Genomic DNA, 26,681 nt, shown 5'->3' with positions numbered 1-26,681 from the left:
TTCTCCGCTCTCCCGGGAAGGCAGGCAGGGGGGAGCAAAGACTTTCGCCCCCCGCCCGCCTTCAGAAGGTGTTCCCGCCCCACCGCCCGGCTTCGGAGGAGGTCCGAGGACAGTGGGGAAGATGCGCTGCGCTTCCCCGCTGTCCCGGAGATTTCCCTATGGGCTTTCGTCTTGCGAAGCAAGCCCATAGGGAAATTCGTCTTGCGAAGCGCCTCCAAAACGGAAAACCCTTTCGTCTAGCGGGTTTTCCGTCTTGCGAGGCGTTCGTCTTGCAGGGTACCACTGTATATAATCGATTCAGCAAATCCTTGCCTTCTTTCATTTATCTTAACTTTTGATCTTAACCTATTATAACAATATATTTTCATCCATTATCAATCCATATTTACATAATCTTATTACTCTTACTGCCAGCACCGCTTATTTTCAATCCAGCATCATTTTAGCATTCATTAATTTTACAGTATTTCTGCAGATAGTCTTTACATTTCTTCCAATCTTCTTCCACCAGCTCTTCTCCTAGGTCTCGGATTCTGCCGGTCATTTCTGCCAGTTCCATGTAGTCAATCACCTTGGTCTGCCACTCTTCCAGGGTGGGTAATTCTTGTGTCTTCCCTGATCTTTTAAAGTTTAAAGGCCACACAGATTGAACTCTCTTGCATGCCAAGGCAGCGCTTTACCACTAAGCAGCTCAGGCAGCTTGGGGCTTCTAAGGGTTAAAATGAGCTTATCTGGATTCCTAGAGAGGAAGGGAATGAGGAGGAGGAGGAGGGTCTGGAGTCTTGCAGAGGAAGAGCGTCTCCCCCCAAAGCCCCTGCCTGCCTGGATCTATCACTTTGAACAGGGTGGGAGGGAGCCCTCTATTTCTCCCAAGCACCCTTCTGAAACCTGGCGGTGAGTCGACCCCCCTCTAGTCTCTGCATTCGGGTTCAGGGGAGTCCCTGGGCTGCAGGGGGGCGGTTGCAGAGAGGGGTCTGTGCAGCCGACCCATCCACGGGACGCCCCCAAATTTGGGGGTGGAGGTTCGCCCTCTCTCTCCAAAGCCAGAGGGCCCCTTTTGAAACAGAGCGTGGGGGGTGGGTTAAAACTGATCTGCATGAGAGTATTTCTTCAATTGCACTTTAAATTAGAATTTACACACACACACACACACACACACACACACCAGCAGTGCTGTCAAGCCTCCACTCATTTACCCATTCAGGCATCCAGCCCTTCAGAAGAGGTGGAGGGGGAAATCTTTTTTGAGATCTGCTAAGAAAGCATCGCTGATCAAAAGCAGCAGAGATCCAGCTGTTCGGAAGAGAATTTAAAATAGACAAACAGAGCAGTTCCAAACCCATCAGAGCAAAGGGCTGTGGGCTGAGTCAGTGGGCAGGTATCAGCTTCCTTCCTTCAGAAGGGGTTGGAGTGCAAAGTCAGGCTTTTGAAACAGGTGAGAATGGGGTTTTAAAACCACATAGGATAGGCACCTGCTGCCCCCGAACTGTGCAAGCTGATCAGTATAAGAACAACTGTTTAAGAAATGGCGCCTGAGTTGGATTTCCCCTCCCTGTCACTATTCCATTGTGTGTCATGGGTTGTTTTTCCCCAGATTGTAAACTTGCAGGCAGGGACTGTGTTGTTTTAATCCACTGCTTGTAAGTCACTCCAGGAACCTTTTTTGCTGAAGAGTGGGGTAAAGGTAAAGGGACCCCTGACCATTAGGTCCAGTCGCGGACGACTCTGGGGTTGTGGCACTCATCTCACTCTATAGGCCGAGGGAGCCGGCGTTTGTTTGCAGACAGCTTCTGGGTCATGTGGCCAGCAGGACTAAGCCGCTTCTGGAGAACCAGAGCAGCGCACTGAAACGCCGTTTACCTTCCCGCCGGAGCGTTACCTATTTATCTACTTGCACTTTGACTTGCTTTCGAACTGCTGGGTTGGCAGGAGCAGGGACTGAGCAATGGGAGCTCACCCCGTCGCGGGGATTCGAACCGCCGACCTTCTGATCGGCAAGTCCTAGGCTCTGTGGTTTAACCCACAGTGCCACCCATATCCCACCAAGAGTGGGGTACAAATGCCTAAATAAATAAATACTTGGAGGTGCCAGGACTTGAACCTGGGACCCTGTGCATGCAAGGCCTTAGGGATGAGGGGAGCTGTGTTTGGAAACTTTCAGAAACAAAGGATGACAGTGTTAAAGAGAGGGAGGGTGCCCCAAGGGGAAGGAGTGGTAGGGAACAGACCAGTAGAACAGATACCGCACCTTCTTACATTCAACCAGACTGCTACTTTATTATTATTATTTAGCTCTATTGCCTGCCCTCACTACAATGCCCCACGGTGGATTACAGCAATACAGAATATATTTGGTTGTTAGCCAGACTCATCCACATTTTCCCTGTCCTGGCAGTGTAATAATTCTATAGCTTAACAATAATTCAACGGCTTGCCTTTTCAGGATTTGGTAGCACTTCTACTTAGCACTGTCTTGTTCTTGGAGACAGAAACTGGCACGAGACGAAGGGGTTCTTTTGGTTCTGATCAGTTCTTCCATAAACGAAGTATCAAAGATGGATGAGGATTTAGGAAGTTGTCCCATTATCAACCAGGCAGCGAGCAGCAGAGGATCCTGGGACAGAACCCGACTGAAGATCCCAGGTGAGGAGGACACCCTTAGCTCACATGTTGAGCACCAGCAGTTCAGGCATTTCCACTACCAAGAGGCCGAAGGACCCCGAGAGGTTTGCAGCAAACTCCACCATCTTTGCCACAAGTGGCTGATGCCACAGCGACACACTAAGACTCAGATCCTGGACCTGGTGATCTTGGAGCAGTTCCTGGCTGTCCTTCCACTAGAGATGGAGAGCTGGGTGAGGGAGTGTGGAGCAGAGACCAGCTGTCAGGCTGTGGCCCTGGCCGAAGGTTTCCTCCTGAGTCAGGCAGAGGACGAGAAGCAGAGAAGGCAGCCGGTGAGAGTGTTTATCCTGGTACTTCTATAAAGCATCCAAGGATATTCAGTAACCGTGAAGGTTTCTTCCTCTCTCATTCCTTCTTTTTATTCTTCTTCCCATTCTGTCTTTTGAATCTTTGTTGCTCTTTCAGGGAAAAGATCTGTTTGCAAAAATGGACGTTGATTTCTCCAAGTGGGAGAGGACTCCATCAGACACCAGACAGAGGCCACCGGGTAAGGGTTGATGGGATCTATCTCAATAAGGTCCCCCCTATTTTGGTGTGAAATAAATACATGGGCTCCCTTAATCTTTGGGGTGAATGACGCTCTTCTCCAGCCTTTTTCCAGAGATGAAAAATGTCTTTATTTACAATGTTTCGCTATGTTATCCATGGAGACCTGCACTTTGACTTGTGGTCAAAAGCTGATACATTAAAAGAAGTGCTTTCACATAATATTGAATGGGTTTAAACACATATACGGTCATACCTCAGGTTGAAGTAGCTTCGGGATAAGCATTTTCGGGTTGTGCTCCGCGGCGACCCGGAAGTAACGGAGCGCGTTACTTCCGGGTTTCGCCACATGCGCAGAAGCTCAAAATGACGTCATGCATGGAAATGGCGAATTGTGATCCGTGCACACGCGGACGCGGGTTGCGTTCACTTCAGGATGCGAACGGGGCTCCGGAACGGATCCCGTTCACATCCAGAGGTACCACTGTATTCATAAACTCTTGAAACATAAGCCTTTTTCTAAGGCCTGTTTGTAGTTCTTGATACTGACTTCCCACCAACTTTGTCTCTTGCAGGTGATAGTGTGATGCTGGCAAGAGCTCCTAAACCATCTCCTCTTCACAGCAGAGGGGAAGCAGCTTCTGTGGCACAAGATCAGGTAGTGGGGCAGATCAGTGTGGGGAGAGAGGTTGGGGGCAGCCAGGGCACCTCTGTCCCCTCCACCTTCTGGGGCCTGAATGAATCTCTCTTACCACTTTCCTGCTTTGAAATCTGTCCTTGGCAAAGTCTCCAGAGGGTGCTGAGTAGAAGCAGTTAATGTTTATGCTGTCTGTGAGGGGGTAAATGTTTTCTTTTTATTTTAGGATTCAGTGTCCTTTGAAGATGTTGCTGTGTATTTCACAGACGAGGAGTGGGCGCTGCTGGATCCTGATCAGAGAGCTTTGCATAACGAAGTCATGGAGGAGAATTGTGGGGTCATGGCCTCTCTCAGTAAGCCTCCCAATTGAATCATAATATCAACTTTGAAAATAGTTACATGTGTGATGTATCAACAAAATTATCATATAACTCAAAAGTGCCACCTATAGCATCTGGATTCTATATGCCCCCGCATTTAACATTGAATGAACAGCAATCTATTGTTTCATCTCAGAATATACTTTGTCCAATTATGTCCTTTTAAACAGAGATCAAACTGGTCTGAAGGGGACGCAGGTGGCACTGTGGGTAAAAGCCTCAGCGCCTAGGACTTGCCGATTGAAAGGTCGGCGGTTCGAATCCCCGCGGCGGGGTGCGCTCCCGTTGCTCGGTCCCAGAGCCTGCCAACCTAGCAGTTCAAAAGCACCCCCGGGTGCAAGTAGATAAATAGGGACCGCTTTCTAGCGGGAAGGTAAACGGCGTTTCCGTGTGCGGCTCTGGCTCACCAGAGCAGCGATGTCACGCTGGCCACGTGACCCAGAAGTGTCTCCGGACAGCGCTGGCCCCCGGCCTCTTTAGTGAGATGGGCGCACAACCCCAGAGTCTGGCAAGACTAGCCCGTACGGGCAGGGGTACCTTTACCTTTACCTTTTACAAACTGGTCTGAACTTCCCAGGCCTTTTGAAATGTAAATTTCGGAATTGTTACGGAAGTGGAAGTAGCCTCTCAGTCATTTTCTGGTTGGCGAATGAGATCGCTGACATCAGAAATGGAGCAAACAAGTATCCATCTCAGAAAAGAGGTGGGCTTTTACTAAGTATCAAATTCCCATAACATTTTAAGCTTTTCCCCTCCTGGAAACATCAGAACAGGAGTCATAGAATCATAGAATCATAGAGTTGGAAGAGACCACAAGGGCCATCAAGTCCAACCCCCTGCCAAGCAGGAAACACCATCAGAGCACTCCTGACATATGGTTGTCAAGCCTCTGCTTAAAGACCTCCAAAGAAGGAGACTCCACCACACTTCTTGGCAGCAAATTCCACTGTCAAACAGCTCTTACTGTCAGGAAGTTCTTCCTAATGTTTAGGTGGAATCTTCTTTCTTGTAGAGAAAGAGTCCAAAGATTCTCTAGTGAACAACCAGCCATGTTCAAGGAACTGCGCACTTGCTCTAAAATCCAAGACAGGTAACATGTAACTAGCAAAGTTAGACTGGTTTTAGTAAGAAAATTGTGTTTTGTTTAATTGTGCTTTTTGTGATGGATGGACCTTGGAGACTCAGAAACCAATCTGGGCTGGGTAGTGTGTCAACCAATCAGGAGGGAATGGAGAGTTAAAAGATAGAAGCTGACAATTTAATTGTCAGATATGGCTTGGATTGGGTTTAGAAAGGTCTTGGCTAGAGATTAGCCGAGTGTTTTGGGTTTTGCTAGGCATGGCAACTCAGATCATTTCCCTGAGTAGAAGGAAAAGATCCTAGAAGATGGTTGGAAGTGTTTTACTGGCTTAGTAGAACAAATAGCCAATAGAAGAAAAAGCTATTTTAGGAGGAATCAGTTTAATTAGAAACAGATTTAAAGTGGAAGTTTTGAGTGAAATTATTATTTCTGTAAAGTGGATTTGACTGAAACAAAAGTGTTATGCCTAATTAGAGTAACCATTAAGCTTTAACCCTCATGGACTGTATATGAAATTTTAGTTTTGTTTCCAATGTCCCTCATCCTTACTTTGATCCTTTGGTTGAGGGATAAGCGGTCACAGGATTTTCTTCCACATTCCTAAGAGTCCTTGCTGCTGGGTATTTGTAAATGCTACCAAATACCGAGGAACCGGACATCTCAAATGTTACTGACAGGGAGTGTCAATGTTTAAAAACACCTAATACCTGGTCATGTTACCTCACTCCAATATTTTCTGAGGGAGTTTGCCAAAATTATTTATATTTTGAAATTTGGATTAGCTTTGTTTTATAGGCTACTGTTAATGGGCATCTTTTTTTCTCCCAACAGCCAAATCCAACAGTGTAGCACACCAGCTCTCAGCTAATGCTAGCAACTCTGTGCAATAAGTTCTGCCTCCCATCTAAGTCCTTTCAGTTCTTTCTTTCTCACAGGCATTCTGGGGGTTGGACTAGATGACCCTTGGGTCCCTTCCAGCTCTTATGATTCTATGGTATTTTCCAGTAATTTAGGTCTCCATTTTCTCCTAAAGCTCTAAAAAAATTCTATCTCTGTTGCAGAAGGTAACAAATTGGAAACAACGAACCATGAGAAAATCCACACAGCGGAGGAGCCATCTAAATATTTAGAGTGTGAAGAGATCCTGAGTCAGAATTCCCACGAAAGAACTGCCAGCAGGGAGAAACCATATCACTGTTTGGAATGTGGGAAGGGCTTCAAGTGGAAGAAAAGTCTCACTTCGCATCAAATAATTCATACAGGGGAGAAGCCATTTGAATGCTTGGAATGTGGTAAGAGCTTCAGCTGGAAGGAAAGTCTCACTTCCCATCAAAGAATCCATACAGGGGAGAAACTGCATCAGTGCTTGGAATGTGGGAAGAGCTTTAATGCGAGCAGAAACTTGCGCCGCCATCAAAGAATTCACAGTGGGGAGAAACCATACCAGTGCTTGGAATGTGGGAAGAGCTTCACTAGAAGCACGAGCTTCCGTTGTCATCAAAGTATCCACAGTGGAGAAAAACCGTATCAGTGCTTGGAATGCGGCAAAAGCTTTACGAGAAGCATATACTTCCATCACCATCAAACGATGCACAGTGGGGAGAAACCGTATCAATGCTTAGAATGTGGAAAGAGCTTCCGCTGCAAGAGAAGTCTCATTTCCCATCAACAAATTCACACAGGGGTGAAATCATAAAAGCTGTGCCTTCTGGTGTAACCAAGTTCTGGTTTTCTCTCAGTCTTCCTCTCTTGCAAATTTACTGTGGGCACTTAACCATTACACTTGTACAAATACTAAACTGATAAGACAATCACTTTAAGCTTTCCAGTTCTAGTGGTAAGGGGCAAATGATGGAGGAAGAGAGAGAAGGCCACCAGTTGCTTCCTGGTGGCCGTGGGAGATGTTTTGTTGGGGCAGAAGTGCAGAGGAAGTGAGTGGAACCGTTCATTGTTGACAGTTGCCCTCCAGCCAGAAAACTTCAAGACCTGCATTGCTGAAGCAAACTGTGAGAGAGCCAGTGTGGTGTAGTGGTTAAGAGCGGTAGTCTCGTAATCTGGGGAACCGGGTTCGCTTCCCCGCTCCTCCACATGCAGCTGCTGGGTGACCTTGGGCCAGTCACACTTCTCTGAAGTCTCTCAGCCCCACTCACCTCACAGAGTGCTTGTTGTGGGGGAGGAAGGGAAAGGAGAATGTTAGCCGCTTTGAGACTCCTTCGTGTAGTGAGAAAGTGGGATATCAAATCCAAACTCTTCTTCTTCTTCTCCTTCAAGATTGTGTATGGAGTACTTTCTTTTGTGGGTTGAATTGTCTGAGGGCACCTGGTGAGAGGAAATAGTACAAGGGGGAGGTGTTTACCATTCCACCCGCATGGGACGTGGGTGGCGCCGTGGTCTAAACCACTGAGTGTCTTGCGCTTGCCAATCAATCGTAAGGTCAGCCATTTGAATTGGCACAACGGGGTGAGCTCCCGTTGCCCTGTCCCAGCTCCTGCCAACCTAGCAGTTCAAAAGCATACCAGCGTGAGTAAATAAATAGGTACCACTGCGCCAGGAAGGTAAACAGCATTTCAGTGCGCCCTGGCTTCCATCATGGTGTTTTGTTGCTTCAGAAGTGGTTTAGTCATGCTGGCCACAGGACCCGGAAAGCTGTCTGTGGTCAAATGCTGGCTCCCTCAGCCTGAAAACTGAGATGAGCGCCGCACCCCATAGTCAAATTCGACTGGACTTAACCGTCCTTTACCTTACCTTTTACCATTCCACCAATTCTTTGGTGAGAGATAGCAACCTGCTATTTAAACACAGTGCATTCTTAGGAAATTGTTTGTTAGGTGAGCATTCTCAGAACAAGCTAACAATTTCATTTATTCCTTCGGGAAAATTTCTAATGTGTTCTCAGCCACATAATTTTGACCCCCAAATGACGGAAAAACCTAGGAAAACTCTGAAACCTTGCTGAAGGCAAACAAGGAAAGGGAAAAGACCCTTTTATTTATCTGCTCTCTCCCCCTTCCTCCCCTACTCCCACCATCGTTTCTGGTGAAACAGCTGCTGGGGACCATCAACACATAAAAAATAATGCTTATTTGAGACTTATTGGTTTACACAGTACTACACACAGGTCTGGCTGTTTTGATATCTGAATCTGTGGTATGTATAGTGAGGTTTAGGTACTAATCCGTCATGTTTGGATAAGTGAATTTTCATATAACAAGCGTTTGGACAGCAGGACCTATGTGTATTGTCAATGAATGTTTTTATTGCCTCCTTGGTGTTTTTCCACTATCGTTTTGTTCAGAGGAAGGAGTGGCTGATGACATTAGTTTCAGATCAAGAGTGAGATATTGGAGTGTTTGGACGGTAGATCTGTGGGTATGTGTGGATGTGTGAGCGGTGTGTGAACAGAGTGACATTGAATGAGCAGTACGTGTTATATGATCTTTGTAGATGTAAGGTAGAATTTAGGTGTGATCTGTAGTACTTTGTGAATCAGGGGGCTGATTTGGAAGGCTGAAGACTCTAAAATATTCCCTGACTCTAATTATGTTTCCAAGCGTTTGTTCTTAAAGTTTGCAATGGTTTTGTTTTTAAAGATCGTATTGTTTTATCCAGTGCTCTCTTTTTTTAGGAGAAAAGGTGCCGGTACTCACCATGAGGTTGTTACAGTAAGTGCCACACTTTTTAGCATTTGGAAAAAAGAAAGGTGACAGTACCGTGTACCCCAGAAAAAAGCACTGGTTTTATCACATCACAGGATAGTATTATATTGTAGCTTCTCAGTTTCATTGCTACATGATTTATAATAGAAATTTAATAAATAATAATAATAGTTAGCCAGCTAGGGACTGTCTTAAGTTTAAAGCAGTATATATATAAAATGAAATAATACATACAATAAATAAAGGTGTCTTGTTTTGGTTCAGAAGAGGCCCCTGCTGTCACTGTTGCTTCTCTGCTAGGACAAAAGTGTGGTTTCCACTTGTTCTCATTCTCTTCCTCCTCATTTGCAACAAAACAGTGGACATTTAAACATGACAGTTGTATAAATCCTTAGGGTGGCATTTAATTTTATTTGTGCTCCTCCTCCTGCATGCACCCATGCCATCCCCAGATCTGCTCTGGAGGGATGAGGGAGCCCCATAACAGAGTGGTGGAATCCTTGGAGAGTTTGACTATGACCTAGGGGACCAGAATTCACTCAGTTCTAAAGCTCACTGGATGATCTTGGACCAGTCATGGTCTCTCAGCCTAACCTACCTCCCAGGGCTGTTGTGAGGATAGCATGTCGAGGCACTGGCACCATCTCCAGGGGCCCGGGCACCCATCACCTCTCTGGCCACCGTCACCCACTGCCCACTGCCAAGAAGAACCTCGTACACCACCGTTGTTGTTGTTTAGTTGGCACTTCTGTCTTCCACTGCCTCCCGCAGTTTGGTCAAACTCATGCTGGTAGCTTCGAGAACACTGTCCAACCATCTTGTCCTCTGTTGTCCCCTTCTCCTTGTGCCCGCCATCTTTCCCAACATCAGGGTCTTTTCCAGACAGTCTTCTCTTCTCATGAGGTGGCCAAAGTATTGGAGCAAATATAAGAGGTGTGTGGGAACAATCCCTTCCATTACGCAAGGAGAAATCCTAGCACAAAAGAAACGTTTTCTATAGTGCTACCTTGAAAGCAACCTTATCGGCTCAGGGAAATGTCTTAGCTTGGTTCAGAGTAGCTACCTAGCCTGGGCCTCTCCCAGAACAGCCATTTGTCATACCCTCCCCTACCCATGCCCAACACTTGGAGCAAGAGTGTCCTTTAACTCAAACCACTAAACACTTTTGCTTCATAAAAGTTGTCTCAGCCTCCCTCCTGCCATGTTCCCTGTTTGCCCTATGTCTGTCACCTTATAGGGTTCCTGGCTCTGGGCTTCCAAAACCTCAAGCAACCTCCTAACAACTGGTAAAAGGTAAGGTAAAGGACTCTGCTGGCGCCATATAGAAAATTATATCTGTGACTGACTTTGTCGCAGTCTTGGTAGCTTGGCCAGACATGAGGACGTAGGAACAAGTTATTATTCTAGTAAAAGCTGGTTATAACATGTTCTTCTGTGGTTTGTTATCAATAACACTTTGCATTTCATAACGTGTGCTTATAAGTCTTATTCTGAATCCTATTCCTATCCAATCTTGCCTACTCGCCACTCAAACCAGCCACCTTTTCCCTTTTCCCTCCAAAACCCAACTGTCTTTTTCTCGCCCACCCACCTGTTCTAACTGTCACACTTCAACCTCAGCCAATCAGCACAGAAGACACCCCATCATTCCATCCCTCTCTCCCTCCCCTTCCCTTATGTGTTTTAATAGAGAAACCCGTACAAGTCAGTTACAATGGCTAACGGCACAACATCTGCTGAAGTCCATGAGGGTACCGCCTATTAAATGCATGCAAGGTTGTTGCTTGAGTTGGTTAAGTCTTCTTAGGGGTGCCACACCGGAGGCGAACAATTGAAATTGAAATACAGTGGTGCCTCGCAAGACGAAATTAATTCGTTCCGCGAGTTTTTTCGTCTTGCGATTTTTTCGTCTTGCGAGGCACGGTTTCGGAAAAGTTTTGGAAAAGCTTCAAAAATACCAAAGTCTTCAAAAACCTCAAAAAAGGCTACCACACCGCTTGCTATGAGTTGCTCCTCGAAGTCAAGTCGCCAACTGTATTAACGGTTTTAACAAAAAGGAAACAAACTTGCAAGACGTTTCCGTCTTGCGAAGCAAGCCCATAGGGAAATGCGTCTTGCGAAGCAACTCAAAAAACCAAAAACCCTTTCGTTTTGCGAGTTTTCCGTCTTGCGAGGCATTCGTCTTGCGAGGTACCACTGTACATTATTGTCACTTGTACAACTTGGATACAGTGAGATTACACGAGCACCCCCCACTCAGCTCTTTTAGTCTTAATTCCCCTCGTTTACTGACGCACACCCACCAAACCCAAAAGTCAGTTGCCCTGTTGTTACCTTTTCATTCAGCAGCCTAACAGCCCACGGATAGAAGCTGTTCTTTACCCTGTTGGTGCGACTAATCATGCTTCTATATCTTCTGCCTGAGGGCAGGAGATCAAGAAAGTGCCGGCCAGGGTGTGAATCATCCCTGAGAATTTTCCTCACTCTCCTGAGGCAATGTTCTTCCGCTATTTCATCCAGCGGATTCACGGGATAGTCCATAATATCTTGTGCTGTATTCACCACCCTTTGTAGCCACTTCCTATCAGTTGATGTCAAACCAGCGTACCACACCCTGATGCAGTATGAAAGGACACTTTCTATTGTTGACCGGTAGAAGGAGATCATCAAATGTTGATTGACATTTGGGAGCAAATAAATTTCCAGATATGGGACGCGGGTGGCGCTGTGGGTAAAAGCCTCAGCGCCAGGGCTTGCCGATCAAAAGGTCGGCGGTTCGAATCCCCGCGGTGGGGTGCGCTCCCGTTGCTCGGTCCCAGCGCCTGCCAACCTAGCAGTTCGAAAGCACCCCCGGGTGCAAGTAGATAAATAGGGACCGCTTTCTAGCGGGAAGGTAAACGGCGTTTCCGTGTGCGGCTCTGGCTCGCCAGAGCAGCGATTTCACACTGGCCACGTGACCCGGAAGTGTCTTCAGACAGCGCTGGCCCCCGGCCTCTTGAGTGAGATGGGCGCACAACCCCAGAGTCTGGCAAGACGGCCCATACGGGCAGGGGTACCTTTACCTTTTTACCTTTAAATTTCCAGACCTATGGGGGGGGGAATATTCCCCTCCCTAAACCCTGGAAAGGCTTACTCTAGCCCAGAGCTTTCCAAACTGTGTGTCATGACACATTGGTGTGTCAGCGGCAGTTTGTAGGTGTGTCCTCCTTCTGGCATTGGAAAGCGGTTAGGTTAACCTCTGGTTTGCTAGTAAAATGGAATTATTATTATTATTATTATTATTAAGTTTATATACCGCCCTATATCTGAAGGTCTCAGGGCAGTTCACAGAAAATATCACAACATATATAATCAGAATAAAAACAACCCCCCTAGCAACCCCAAAATTACCGTTTCGCGACACGATGCATGTCTAAAACGTGTGTCACTAACATGAAAAGTTTTGAAGCCTCGGCTCTAGCCAAAGATCTCTCTGGCAGGATGATATGTCACAATGGAGGGTGTGTCACCGTTACTTAGCAACCTTGGACAAGGAACCTCTATAGACACATGCATTTATTATATTATAATGTAGAGAGAGGGAGAACTTTCAGTGGGTTAAGCTGCATTATCTATTTCCATTTCCCTTTTTAAAAAAAAAATAAATTCTAGGGAATGCAATTACCAAACTTGCCCCATTGTGCAATAGAACTTTGTCTGGGCACCCTCCTAAAATCTGCTATGGAGGTTTGGGGGGAGCCCCTATCATTTGGATAATTTACCGCAGCTCTTCTCCCCCGAGCCCCCACCCCGCCCAAAAAAACTTAGCTTTCCCCCATCAAATATATTAGAAACCTTCCAGCTTTGTGGGGAAAGCTAATTTTGCGACTCTGCTGGGGCAGTTATGTCAAGAGTGGGTGGTCTCATCTGAATCTCTCCTGGCTCACTAGGCAGGTGTTTTCTCCATGTTAGTTAGAAGCCACAACTCAGCAACAAAGTTGTTGTTGTTGTTTAGTCGTGTCCGACTCTTCGTGACCCCCTGGACCAGAGCACGCCAGGCACCTCTGTCCTCCACTGCCTCCCGCAGTTTGGTCAAACTCATGCTGGTAACCTCGAAAACACTGTCCAACCATCTCGTCCTCTGTCGCCCCCTTCACCTTGTGCCCTCCATCTTTCCCAACATCAGGGTCTTCTCCAGGGAGTCTTCTCTTCTCATGAGGTGGCCAAAGTCTTGGAGCCTCAGCTTCAGGATCTGTCCTTCCAGTGAGCACTCAGGGCTGATTTCCTTCAGAATGGAGAGGTTTGATCTTCTTGCAGTCCATGGGACTCTCAAGAGTCTTCTCCAGCACCATAATTCAAAAGCATCAATTCTTCGGAGATCAGCCTTCTTTATGGTCCTGCTCTCACTTCCATACATCACTACTGGGAAAACCATGGCTTTAACTATACCAGCAACAAAGTATTGTATAATAAATCAAATCCACCCGCCCCCCAAAGCTGCAAGGCCTGCAGGCAGGGGCAGCACTTATTTCAATTTTGTGACCGCAGTGGGGAAACGTCCTCCCATTCACCGAACCACTTCTTATGGCCGTTTCGCTTTTGAACCTGAAGTGTCCCTGAGATGTTAAAAATACCCATCTGTTGTAGTGTGTGCACGGTGCTCTTTACCTCTTTGGCTCCTGCTTTGAGAGAGATGCAGGCAAAGAGAGGTGGTCCAGCTGTTTATCCTCTTTAGGATTAAAATGAACTGGATTCCCAGAGAGGAAGGGGATTTTTTTTGGGGGGGGGGGGGAGAGAAGTGGGCGAGGTCCTCCAGAGCAAAAAGCACCTCCTTCCAAAATCACTTCCTGCCTGGATTCTCATTTGAAGGGGCGTGGGTCTGTGAAAGTGGCCTTTGTTTCCCCAATTGATGCAACCCTGGCTCTTCCTGAAATCTGGTGAGTTTCGTCACCCCCAGCTCCATTTTATGAATTTGATTGAAAGGGGGGGGGGTGTCCCAGGGCCGCAGTGGATCAGCTGTTCCAGTGGGGATCAACCACAACACCCAAGTCAGAGAGCGGAATCTTCTTTCAGCCCCCTCTCTGCAAAGCTAGGAGCCCCCTTTTGATACGTTGTGGGTGGGAGAGCATTTTAGGTGGGTCTGCAACGCTGAGTTGATCTCCATGGTAGGGTGTCTTCAACTGCAATCGAAATACAGTACAATTAATTCCCTCCTCCACCCGCCCCATGCTCCCCCTTTTGATATTTTTAGGTGCCAGTTTTCCATTTTAATTTGGTTAGAATGAACACCTCCTCCCACACCCCCACACCCTTACGACTGACATGCACGTTCCCATTCAGAAATGCAACCCCCACGATGTAGAGGGGAACCTTTTCAGACTGAATACAAAGCACACACACACACACACCCCCCCCTGAAAACTACAGGCAGTCTTTTAACTTAAGAAATCTAAGCCAGTTTGTTGCATGGTAGAAAGGGTGTGTAAGGAAGGCTGTATTTCACACAGGTGCCCCTGCACTGTGAATCATACTACTACTACTACTACTAATAATAATAATAATTTATACCCCGCCCATCTGGCTGGGTTTCCCCAGCCACTCTGGGCGGCTTCCAACTGAATATTAAAAACAGTACAGCATCAGACATTAAAAACTTCCCTAAACAGGGCCGCCTTCAGTTGTCTTTTAAAAGTAAAATAGTTGTTTATTGCCTTGACATCTGCTGGGAGGGCGTTCCACAAGGCAGGTGCCACTACCGAGAAGGCCCTCTGCCTGGTTCCCTGTAACCTCACTTCTCGCAGCAAGGGAGCCACCAGAAGGCCCTCGGAGGTAGACCTCAGTGATTGGGCTGGACGATGGGGGTGGAAACGCTCCTTCAGGTATACAGGACAGAGGCTGTTTGGGGCTTTAAAGGTCAGCACCAACACTTTGAATTGTGCTCAGAAACATCCTGGGAGCCAATGTAGGTCTTTCAAGACCGGTGTTATGTGGTCTCTGCGGCCGCTCCCAGTCACCAGTCTAGCTGCCGCGTTCTGGATTAGTTGTAGTTTCCGGGTCACCTTCATAGGTAGCCCCACGTAGAGTGCATTGCAGTAATCCAAGCGGGAGATAACCAGAGCATGCACCACTCTGGCAAGACAGTCCGCGGGCAAGTAGGGTCACAGCCTGCGTACCAGATGGAGCTGGTAAACAGCTGCCCTGGACACAGATTTGACCTGTGCCTCCATGGACAGCTGTGAGTCCAAAATGACTCCCAGGCTGTGCACCTGGTCCTTCAGGGGCACAGTTACCCCATTCAGGACCAGGGAATCCTCCACACCAGCCCGCCCCCTGTCCCCCAAAAACAGTACTTCTGTCTTGTCAAGATTCAACCTCAATCTGTTAGCCGCCATCCATCCTCCAACCGCCTCCAGGCACTCACACAGGACCTTCACCGCCTTCACTGGTTCTGATTTAAAGGAGAGGTAGAGCTGGGTGTCATCTGCATACTGATGAACACTCAGTCCAAACCCCCTGAAGATCTCTATAATCCACAGATTCTGAGTTTCCATTGTAATTTTATTTTAAAGGAGAGTTAATTCCTAGCACATGTAGAAATATGAGGCAAAATGTACAATTTTAACTTCTTTCTCCTCCCCACCCCCCTCAGAATCTAGCCTTCTCCCACCTTTTGGTTTTCTACTTTGCCCCTCCCTTGAAAAATTCCTCTAGACCCCCCATCACCTGGAAACCCATCACAACGGAAACTAAAACAAAACAGATAAATGACACATTCCAAATCTGTTTGCACATTGATGGGGTGGCATCACTTTATCTACCGCCCCATGAATCACACCTGCTGGGGGGGAAGCCGGGGCAGGCAAAAAGCATATTGAGGGTGAAAAATGACTTTAAAAGCCATAAATGAAAACCAGGCCCAGTTAAAGATCCATGGATATAATGGTGGAAGACAGCTTGATAAAGATGTGGTGTGTTTTTTCTGGCTGATGAGTTTGTGAAGGAGGACATGCATAGCTCCAGACATGTACAGTAGGTAAAAGGTAAAAGTAAAGGACCCCTGGATGGTTAAGCCCAGTCAAATGCGACTATGGGGTTGAGGTGCTCATCTCGCTTTCAGGCCGAGGGAGCCAGCATTAGTCCACAGACAGCTTGGGCGGGGTATAAATAATAAATATCATAAGTTATTATAAATTATTATTTCTGGGTCATGTAGCCAGCATGACTAAACCGCTTCTGGTGCAACGGAACACCGTGATGGAAGCTAGAGCACACACAAACGCCATTTACCTTCCTGCCGCAACGGTACCTATTTATCTACTTGCACTTGTGTGCTTTCGAACTGCTAGGTTGGCAGGAACTGGGACAGAGCAACGGGAGTTCACCCCATTGCTGGGATTCAAACTGCTGACCTTCTGATCGGCAAGCCCAAGAGGCTCAGTGGTTTAGACTACAGCACCACCCGTGTCCCTATGTACAGTACAGGATATTGCAATCCATGGCTGCCTCCACAGTTGAAGTTAGTAATCTTTTTGAATACTAGATACTGGAAACCACAGGAGGGGAGAGGGCTCTTGTACTCAGATCCTGGTTGCAGGTTTCCCACCGGCCTCTGGTGAGCTACTTTGAGAACAGGATGCTGGACTGCATGGGTCATTGGCCTGATCCAGTATACCTTTCTTATGTCCTTACTTTATTATGTTCTCAGGGAAATGTGACAGCGTAGTAATTCTATAATCGAACAATGTCTTGGCTTTGTAGGACTTAGCAGCGCTCCCATTTAGGACAGAGAGAAATTGGCAGAAGCCAAAAGAAGTCTCTCCGGACCTGTTAGAAGCTTCTGTGAAAGAAATATGGATAAGGAAGGCTCAGTTGCCGCTGAAGCAGGAAGAGGACATGAGCCCATCAATACTGGGAGCAGTGGGGGATTCTGGGAAGAAACAGTGCAGAAGATGCTGGGTAAAGAGGACAAGCTCAACTCAGATGTACAATGCCAGCGTTTCAGGCATTTCTGCTATCAGGAGGCTGCGGGGCCTCGAGAGGTTTGCAGCCAACTCCACCGTTTTTGCCATCAGTGGCTCAAGCCAGAGCGGCACACGAAAAATCAGATGCTTGACCTGGTCATCCTGGAGCAGTTCCTGGCTGTTCTTCCACCAGAGATGGAGAGCTGGGTGAAGGAGTGTGGAGCAGAGACCAGTTCCCAGGCGGTGGCCCTGGCTGAAGGCTTCCTCCTGAGCCAGGCAGAGGACAAGAAGCAGGAAGAGCAGCAGGTGAGAGCATTTAAACTAGATAGAACCAACATGAGGGTGGATATCCTGAGCATTTATCTCTTAAAATTGTCCAACTTTTCCAGGAAAGCATCCAAAAAAAGATAGCCAATGCCAGTATTTTATTTTATTTTATTTTATTTTATATTATTTTATTTTTGCCTCTGCCACTCTTTTTCTAATCCTTCTGTCCATTTGATGTCTTCAATACTTGTTGCTGTTTCAGGTAAAGGATCTGTTTAGAAAAGTAAGCGCTTGTCTTCCTGAGGCAGAGAGGTCTCCACTGAATACCAGACAGAGGCCACCGGGTAAGGATCACTGTTGTATCTCCATTTGGTGTCCCTCTCTCCATCGTGAAATAATTATCCGGGCTCCTTTGAGAGAAGACACTTGTCTCCAGCCTTTCCCACAGCTCAAAAATGTGATTACTTACAACATTCCTCTAGTTTATACATGGGGATCCACACTTTGTTTTGCAGCCAAGAGCCCAAAGGGCGAGAGATGCTTTTTCACGCAACTGAAATATAAAATGGGTAGAAACACTTAGCAGGTAGGATTTTTCCTAAGGCCTAAGTATAGTTAGACATACATGGCTAAATCTCTGTGTTGTGCTACCAGCTTCCCACTTACCTATTGTTTCTCCCAGGTGACCAAACAATGCCAGTAAAACCTCAACAACCACTCCATATTCACGGTGGAAGGGAAGCAGCTTCTTTGACGCTGGATCAGGTAAGGGGGCAGATCAGTGAGGAAATGGGCTCCTCTGCTCAGCTCCCCGAATCTCTCCATCTCTTCCTTTTTATATAAATCTGTCCTCAAGAAAGCTTGAAAGGCCACTCAAGGAAGGTTTAAATGCGGAGAATAATGATTATGCAGAATAATGATATCACAAAGCAATGGATGAGAGGAATAATAAATTAGTAATCATAGAACTGTAGAGTTGGCTTGAACCACCAACCTTCTACAGTGGTACCTTGGTTCACGAACTTAATCCATTCTGGAAGTCCGTTCGACTCCCAAAACTATTCCAAAACCAAGGCACTGCTTCCGATTGGCTGCAGGAGATTCCTGCACTCAAGCGGAAGCTGCGTCGGACATTCAGCTTCCAAAAAACATTCACAAACCGGAACACTTCCGGGTTTACAGCGTTTGGGAGCCAATTTCTTCAGCGACTAAGCCATTCGAGAACCAAGGTACCTGTCAGGTTTAGCACTTCTCCCACACAAGACACGACACGCTGGCAGTTCGACTAGTTGAGGTTTATTATCAACAACAGACTTTCAGCAATCTGAGCTTCCCGCAACTCATACCTCACTGTCGGAATCAGTTGACTCGACTGGCTTCTGGCCCCTTCCAAGGCCAGATATACTCCAAGCCCACCCCCGCTTCCTTTGTTCTAATCGCTTGCTCCGCCTCCTACTTCTTGGAGACTCAGGTGCAGCCAATTCCTCCTCCTCTAGAGTTGAATCCAACCCCCTACCACCACCTGCATCCTGCTCCTTCATCTCTATGCTGCTGCGAAAACTTACAGGCAGCAATCCAGTGCTAGAAGGGTTTATCTCACGTTCGTGGTGTGAATGAACCAAGTTCCTGTTTTCCTCTGCCTCTTCCTCCCCTTCTGCAGAGTCCTCTCTGCCGGCCATGTCTCTGACAGTACCACTGTAGCTACCAGCCAGACACGCTGACCCACTGGGGCACAATTTAACTTATGAAATGATACATTTTCACATATCCATGTATTCTTGTCATTCATTGGTTTGTGATTCCTTTATTAAAAGGTAAAGGTAAAGGGACCCCTGACCATTAGGTCCAGTCATGACCGACTCTGGGGTTGCGGAGCTCATCTTGCTTTATTGGCGGAGGGAGCCGGCGTACAGCTTCCGGGTCATGTGGCCAGCATGACTAAGCCGCTTCTGGCGAACCAGAGCAGCGCACGGAAACGCAGTTTACCTTCCCGCTGGAGCAGTACCTATTTATCTACTTGCACTTTGACGTGCTTTCGAACTGCTAGGTTGGCAGGAGCAGGGACCGAGCAAAGGGAGCTCACCCCGTCACGGGGATTTGAATCGCCAACCTTCTGATCGGCAAGTCCTAGGCCCTGTAGTTTAACCTTTATTATACATGTTTTATTGAGTGATTTTATTCCTTGTTTTGGTTTTCGGAGAATAATAACCAGCCACCTCACCTAAATAACATTTTAGGTGACGCTAGTATTATTTAGTAGCAGGATCAGCAATTATTTATTTATGCATCATTCTATACTAGAATTGGCTTATAACCAGTGTTAAAAAAACAGTTGCACAAATACTAAAACAGAAATGTCCATCACTACAATAAACAATGAAGCAACCCCGCTGAAATCTGAGGAGACACCCCATTGCTACCACCAAAGTGCCAGGTATCTCAGGTCCCTCAGCCACACTTGTAAACATACACAAGTTTGTGTGTTTGTGTGTAATGTTTTTCTGCTCGCAGTGCTTTCAAACCGCCTAGTATTTGATAGGCTTGGATGTGAGGTGGACTGTGACACTAAAGATGATCAGTTTAAACTAATTTATTAAGGGTATTTTATATTCAAAAGGTATTTTATATTTATATTTTCGAGGTTACCAGCATGAGTTTGACCAAACTGCGGGAGGTAGTGGAGGACAGAGGTGCCTGGCGTGCTCTGGTCCATGGGGTCACGAAGAGTCGGACACGACTAAACGACTAAACAACAACATATTCAAAAGGGGGAACTGTATGCTGTTGACCTCCAACTGATCATTCACTGTCCAATTGATGGGAGCCTCCAGCCAATCAGATTTTAATTAGCCTGCTCCAAGCCCCACCTACTAAAATATAAGGCAGCCTCGCTCCCTCTCTGCCCATTGCTGTCACCTAGCAACCCCTACTAAACAGGCTTGTAATATTATAATTCTTTAAGGCAGGGCTGGATTAAGGGCTTTAGAAGCTCTAAGCCCTTAAAAGATTTTGGTTTTCCCCCTCCCCCATATATATCTAAATCAAAATATAAACAATAGTAAACCATAAAATAATTTCTTATTTTTTGAAATGAATCAAAACCTACAGTAAGATGGAAAATAATGTTTATTTGTATGCTTCCACTTTATTTATATTTGGGGGGTGTATTCCCTACTTTTTCTAATTGCAAAAATCATGGTAAATGCAGCAATGGAAAAAATTTTCCCTTTCTTTGATGCCCTAAGGACGTGCTTATTTTGCTTAATGGTTAATCTAGCCCTGATTTGAGGTGCCATGGCAGTCACGGGTTATATCTTCTCCTAAAACATAGACATAGGTAAAATTTTATCCACAGTAGTAGTAGATAACTTTTGTGCTATCTTTGAGGAGGAGGAAATGTTTCTTTTTCCTTGCAGGGTCCTGTGACCTTTGAAGATGTGGCTGTGTATTTCACGGACGAAGAGTGGGCGCTGCTAGATTCCAACCAGAGAGCTCTGCATAACAAGGTCATGGAGGAGAACTGTGGGATCATGACCTCTCTCAGTAAGGCTCCTATATTGCGGTGTAATATCTATTTTGAAAACCAGAAGCTTGAACTGGGGTACATTATTGAGACCTGAGTGGGGGAGTTGGCTGGGCCACTTTTGATTCAGCTTTGCCCACCCAAATACTTGGTGTGATATCAGCCCAGACTGGAGGGGCAGGGAGATGTTTCTGTAGTTCACAGGAGTTCATTTACTACCAAATCCCTCTCTCTTGGAGTGTGGGACTGGACGTAAGGTTACCAGATTTTTTTCGATGAATCCAGGGACACTTTTCAACTTCAATAGGAATGATAGGATTTTGTCAGGGAACTGATTTGTAAATCCGGGGACTGTCCCCGGGAAACAGGGATGTCTGGTAACCTTAGACTGGAGGCCCTTCATCTGGTGCTGGGTCAAAGAGATAGGCTAGAGATGTTGTTGTTCATCAGCCTCCCTGACCAAGCTGGCTGAGGTTGTTTCGGGTGTGATGCTGGAGGATTCCGAACTGTGGATTTGGGTGACTTCAATATCCATGCTGAGAATGCTTCAGGATCGGCTTGGGAGTTCATGGCCTCCATGGGCAACCATAGACCAGAGGTTCTCCATGCAAATGACATCCTCTGCCAGTGAATTATGGGGGCTATCCTTTTTATTTTTTATTCTATGACGTTTGTATCATTATGCATGTGCTTTCGTTCCATATACCTGCACAACAACCTTGTGACGCAGGCTAAGCTGAGAGAGAGAAAGAGAGTCTAATTCAGCCCATCAAATGAGCTCCATCCCTGAGATGGAAACAAAACCCGGGTCCAAATCCAACATTCTGTAGCATGTCAGCAACAGAGGCAGTAAGATCTGCCTCTCATCTAAGTCCCTTCAGTTCTTCATCACAAATGTTTATTAGCATTGTTCAGTAATTTGAGTCTCCATTTCCTCCTAAGGCTCTAATGAGTGTCTGTCTTCTTTGCAGAAGGTGATGAACTGGAAATGAAGAATAAGGAAGACCACAACAAACTCCTCACAATAGAGAAGCCATATAAATATCTAGAGAGTGGAGGGAGCTTTGGCCAGAGTCTTCATCTTCACAGAGCGGAGAAACCATATAAGTGTTTGGAATGTGGAAGGAGTTTCACTTGGAAGAAAAGCCTCACCTCTCATCAAAGAATTCATGCGGGGGAGAAACCACATCAATGCTTGGAATGTGGAAAGAAGTTTTATACAAGCACAAGCTTTCATCGTCACAGAAGAATTCACAGTGGGGAGAAACCATTTCAGTGTTTGGAGTGTGGAAAGAGCTTTAACAGAAGCACAAACTTCTATCGTCACCGTGTTATTCACAGTGGGGAGAAACCATTTCAGTGTTTGGAGTGTGGAAAGAGCTTTGTTCGGAAGAGCGATATCACTTCCCATCAAAGAATTCACACCGGGGAGAAACCATATAAATGTTCGGAATGTGGAAAGAGCTTTATTCAGAACTCCCAGCTCACTTCCCATTTAAGAATTCATACAAGGGAGAAACCATATCAATGTCTAGAATGTGGAAAGAGCTTCAACAAAAGCACAAACTTCCATTCTCATCAAAAAATCCACAGCGGGGAGAAGCCCTATCAGTGCTTGGAATGTGGAAACACATTCCGCCAGAAGAAAAATCTCACTTCCCATCAAAGGATTCACAGTGGGGACAAACCATATCACTGCCTGGAATGTGGAAAGAGTTTCCGTCACAGCATTGGCCTTACTATACATCAGAGAAGCCACACAGGAGAGAAACCATATAAATGCTTGGAATGTGGAAAGAGCTTTTGCAATAGCTTAAGCTTTATTATACATCAGAGAAGCCACACAGGAGAGAAACCATATAAATGCTTGGAATGTGGAAAGAGCTTCAGTCAAAGCTCCAAACTCACTTCCCATCAAAGAATTCACACAGGGGAGAAACCCTATAAGTGCTTGGAATGTGGGAAGTGCTTCCATCAGAAGTCAAATCTTACATCCCATCAAAGGATTCATACTGGGGAGAAACCATATAAATGCTTAGAATGTGGAAAAGGCTTTAGCTGCAAGAAAAGCCTCACTTCCCATCAAAGAATCCATGTACAAGAGGAATCATAAAAGTACTTGCCATCAAGTTTTTAATATGCAGTTGGATGCAGACTGTGTTGTTGGAAAAAGTTTTGTACAGTTGGAAAGCTGACAATATGCTGTTTAAAAAACAGGGGAGGGGGATTAGACACGATAGACATTTGTGTTTATTAAGCACTTAAATGACAGGCAACATCAGGGACAACTTGTTCACAAATTATGTAAGTGTTGAAACAAATCACCCAAGACATGTTGCTATTTTCTCCAGATTGGCCAAGTTATTAATTTTATCTCATGTATGCCCTCCCTCTCAGTTATTACTGAATGTGGATGTATCTATTGTAACACAAGTATATGTTGTAAAACATATTCTGTTTATTTTTACTGTTATTTACACTATGGAGGTAATGGAGGCTTGAATCTTCATAAAATGACTACTCAAAAACTGCAGTCGTTGAACCTAATAAGGAACTATAAAGCAGCATTTTTAGGTCACAAGGATCAAATTGCAGTGGAACTGCAAGAAAACGTCCTAGAAGATTTCCCAACATGTTTAATATTATCTGTTATTGTTTTTCTGCAGTTCAACTTTTTGAAGCTGGGGTGTGTGTTATACTGAGAAGTGCTTTATATTCTGGCAAATGTGGTGATTAGTGCATTGATTATATTCCGTGTTACTGTATTGTATTGGTATTTTAATTTTGTACCAGTATTGTAGTAGTACAGAAACATGGCCTCAACAAAGTTCTTCGTCAGTGGAAACAGTTTTTCCCTTTAATTTTGCTTTCTTGAAGGAGTGTTACATTCACCATTTCCCCAGATCTTTTTTCCACACACACATGAGAAACAGAAAAGGAATTTCAGCTGGGTATGAGAGGCGATCCGGTTAGTGACCCAGACCAGTGAACTGCTGCTAATCTATTAATCCCTTTTGGCCTTGCCTTACTAAACTCCACCATCTCCTAGTCAGGCCTTTCCCAACTGAGGCTGAAGCCACATTCACCCAAAAGTTTATTCCATTTTCCCATTTCCCTAACTGTTAATTTCTGCCTTATATCCGAGCTTTCACATGATGTAAAATCAACTTCCGAAAATATAGTGCAATATAATGTTCATTTCTGAGTGATTGGCAAACAGATTTTTTTTCCTGGAGCCAATAACATGGAAATGATCACCACACTTAACCTTGTTGTTGTTTAGTCGTCTAGTCGTGTCCGACTCTTCGTGACCACATGGACTAAAGCATGCCAGGCACTCCTGTCCTCCACTGCCTCCCGCAGTCTATATTCTGCTATATTTCTGAAAGTGGATTTTGTGTTGTGTGAAAGCTCAAATACAATGTGGAAATTAATGAGAAAACATTGGGGAAACGGAATAAACTGTTGTGTGCATCCAGAATTCCTCTGCAAAAGCTTCATTTTTTGTAATCAGCAAAGAATACAAAATACCATCTTGCAGATTGTCAGGAACTGGCAGGGCTCTGAGGCGTGTGACAGGGGACCCAGGGAGTGACCCAGGAGAGGCGACCAGCAATTTATGGGGTTTGGTGGTGCCCACAAGACAGGAGTCAAAGCAGGGAAAGGAGGAAGAGTCAGGGCAGTTCGAAACAGTGGTGGAAGAAGAGGCTGCTCGATGACAAGACAGGTCAGTAGACTCCCCAGCTTCCATGCAGGCGAAGTCTCGGGTTGCAGGCATGTAATCCCTTGGGAGGGTAAATATCTCCACCATTCTTCGGCTTCCAAGTTTTGAAAGCCGCGAAGTAAAAGCCCAAACTAAACTGTCTTGAAGTTTACTTTAGTTGCCCCCAAACTACAGAAATGCAGCTTGATTCTCCTCTCCAAATATTCTATTATTATTTTCACAAATTTATACAAGAAGCAACTTATCAATACTGGGTGGGTGGGATGGTTGAATATTAAAATGCAACTTAATTTTCATGCATGTAGGCACTGAACTATCTTAAGCAAAACAAAAACAAAAACCCCTACATTTGTATAACCTTTCCCCCCTTAATTCAGGCACAGTTTTAATTGTTAAATGGAAAAGCACAATAACTTCTGTGTGGCATTTGCTATCCGATATACTTCCTCTACCAGCATTTCTGTGCGCTGCTCTGATTTGCCAGAAGCGGCTTAGTCATGCTGGCCACATGACCCGGAAGCTCCCTCAGCCAGTAAAGCGAGATGAGCGCCACAACCCCAGAGTCGGCCACTGCTGGACCTAATGGTCAGGGGTCCCTTTACCTTTATACTTCCTCTACACATTGAGGTTCCTGTTGCACCCAAGAGCTCTCTCACTACAGTAAATCGGATCCATAGGGATTATTTTGCTTTGATTCCTGCACAGAAGGGAGTAGGAATTTAAGATGGCCCTTGGGGTCCCTTACAGCATTGTAATTCTATATGGGGCGGCAACATCCTCTTCCCAAGTGACCAGCTTTGTCTTTGCGACCAACTGGAACTTGGATCTACTAGTTCTGCTCTGCAAATGTATTTTGGGGGAGGGATACCCCTAAACCTTAGAAATTAATAAACGGTAGCATTTTGATAACTTGGAATACTGAAGGAGAGATTGCAGGCCAGTGGAACAATACAGGCTAAGCTTCCTTTCCAAGCCAGTGCCTCACCTTGGATAGAGGGAAAAAGGTGTTGATGACCCAACTGAAAAGGAATTATTAGGCCTGGACAGGAGGTTGCCAAGGTGACAGGCTTCAATAATAATAATAATAATAATAATAATAATAATAATTTATACCCCGCCCATCTGGTTGGTTTTCCCCAGCCACTATGGGCGGTTTCCAACAAAATATTAAAATACATTAGTCTGTTAAACATTAAAAGCTTCCCTAAACAGAGCTGCCTCCGGATGTCTTCTAAAAGTCTGGTAGTTGTTTTTCTCTTTGACATCTGGTGGGAGGGTGTTCCACAGGGTGGGTGCCACTACCGAGAAGGCCCTCTGCCTGGTTCCCTGTAACTTGGCTATGTTATACCAGAGCTGCCTCACCCAAAGCCTTCCTTCATCATTATCATCATTACTTATCAGAACCAGAGGGGAAAGGAAAATAGTGTTTTGAGCAACATGTGTTGGAAAAATGAAGAGGAGAGAAAAAGGTGGAGATCCATCTTTTGATAGGCTGGCTGAAGGCAGGCTGGGAGAGATGCCCTGGACTCCATTGCTGCACCTCTTAAGATGACCATGCTGTAAGATCTGGACTCCCTCCAGCCAAACTCAGGTGTTAATATGTGAATAAATCATATTTATTAATTTTGCAATGTATTTTATTATGCCCAGCTCCCCACCCTTAAAAAAAAAATCGCTTGGCACCTCTTGAACCCACTTTCCTTCTTAAATAAGCTTCCTCTCTCTTCAGGATTTGGCCACGTCAAAACTGTACAGGCTGGCATTGCGGGGATAATGGGTGGGTGTCCTTTCAATGGGAATCTTCCCCAACTTTCCCATTAGAAGCACCACCCCCTTTTCTCCCTTTCCCAGGCTCTGTTTCTGTAACCGCCTGACTTCCCTTCACCCCACAGCACAACAGGGAGCTCACCCCATCTTAGAAGGGGGTGTCCCAAAAGCTGCCTCCGCAGCAAAAGAAGTCCAGCCACTTTCTCTCCCCAGCAAGACACGACCATTGATGTCAACCTTCCCTTTTTTTGCGGGGAATTACCTTATTCCAGCGCCATTTCCCGCTGCTTCCCGCTGCTATCCCGGATTGTTAGATATCCCGTAGACTGTCCCCGGGACAGGTGAGGCTGCTGATCCCTTATTTTCAAATCTGAAAGTTGACAGCTATGGGCAGGACCCGTGGCCAAGGATCTACCTCTTGCATTCTCTCTCAAGGAATCCTGCATTACCTCCTCTGTGTGGACCTGAGGAAGCTGGCTGGAGAAGCTCAACAGTTGTGTTGCTTTCTCCACCCCGATCATCATAATCATCAACTTCA

At 45.8% G+C, this 26,681-nt stretch overlaps 1 protein-coding gene across 1 annotated transcript; it reads left to right on the top strand.

The window, feature by feature from the left end:
• The first annotated feature begins 744 nt into the window (after positions 1 to 744).
• Positions 745 to 23,497, top strand: LOC114592493 (uncharacterized). Its single transcript, XM_077923449.1, has 8 exons — positions 745 to 894; positions 2,444 to 2,954; positions 3,088 to 3,169; positions 3,744 to 3,826; positions 4,032 to 4,158; positions 6,328 to 6,950; position 9,318; positions 21,681 to 23,497. The coding sequence occupies exons 2-8, from the start codon at positions 2,556 to 2,558 to the stop codon at positions 22,763 to 22,765; spliced, it is 2,400 nt and encodes a 799-aa protein (XP_077779575.1). The 5' UTR covers positions 745 to 894; positions 2,444 to 2,555; the 3' UTR covers positions 22,766 to 23,497.
• Positions 23,498 to 26,681: the final 3,184 nt, after the last annotated feature.

The sequence above is a fragment of the Podarcis muralis genome, chromosome 2, assembly GCF_964188315.1.
Source record: "Podarcis muralis chromosome 2, rPodMur119.hap1.1, whole genome shotgun sequence".
Taxonomy (NCBI): Eukaryota; Metazoa; Chordata; class Lepidosauria; order Squamata; family Lacertidae; genus Podarcis; species Podarcis muralis.
This window is presented reverse-complemented; position numbering and strand designations above follow the sequence as displayed.

Excerpts from the sequence above, each read along its gene's own strand:
- LOC114592493 (XM_077923449.1), top strand. The coding sequence starts at position 2,556 with ATGGATGAGGATTTAGGAAGTTGTCCCATTATCAACCAGGCAGCGAGC. Across the intron at positions 2,955-3,087 it reads AGAAGCAGAGAAGGCAGCCG|GGAAAAGATCTGTTTGCAAA; the intron begins GTGAGAGTGTTT and ends TTGCTCTTTCAG. Across the intron at positions 3,827-4,031 it reads CTTCTGTGGCACAAGATCAG|GATTCAGTGTCCTTTGAAGA; the intron begins GTAGTGGGGCAG and ends TTTTTATTTTAG.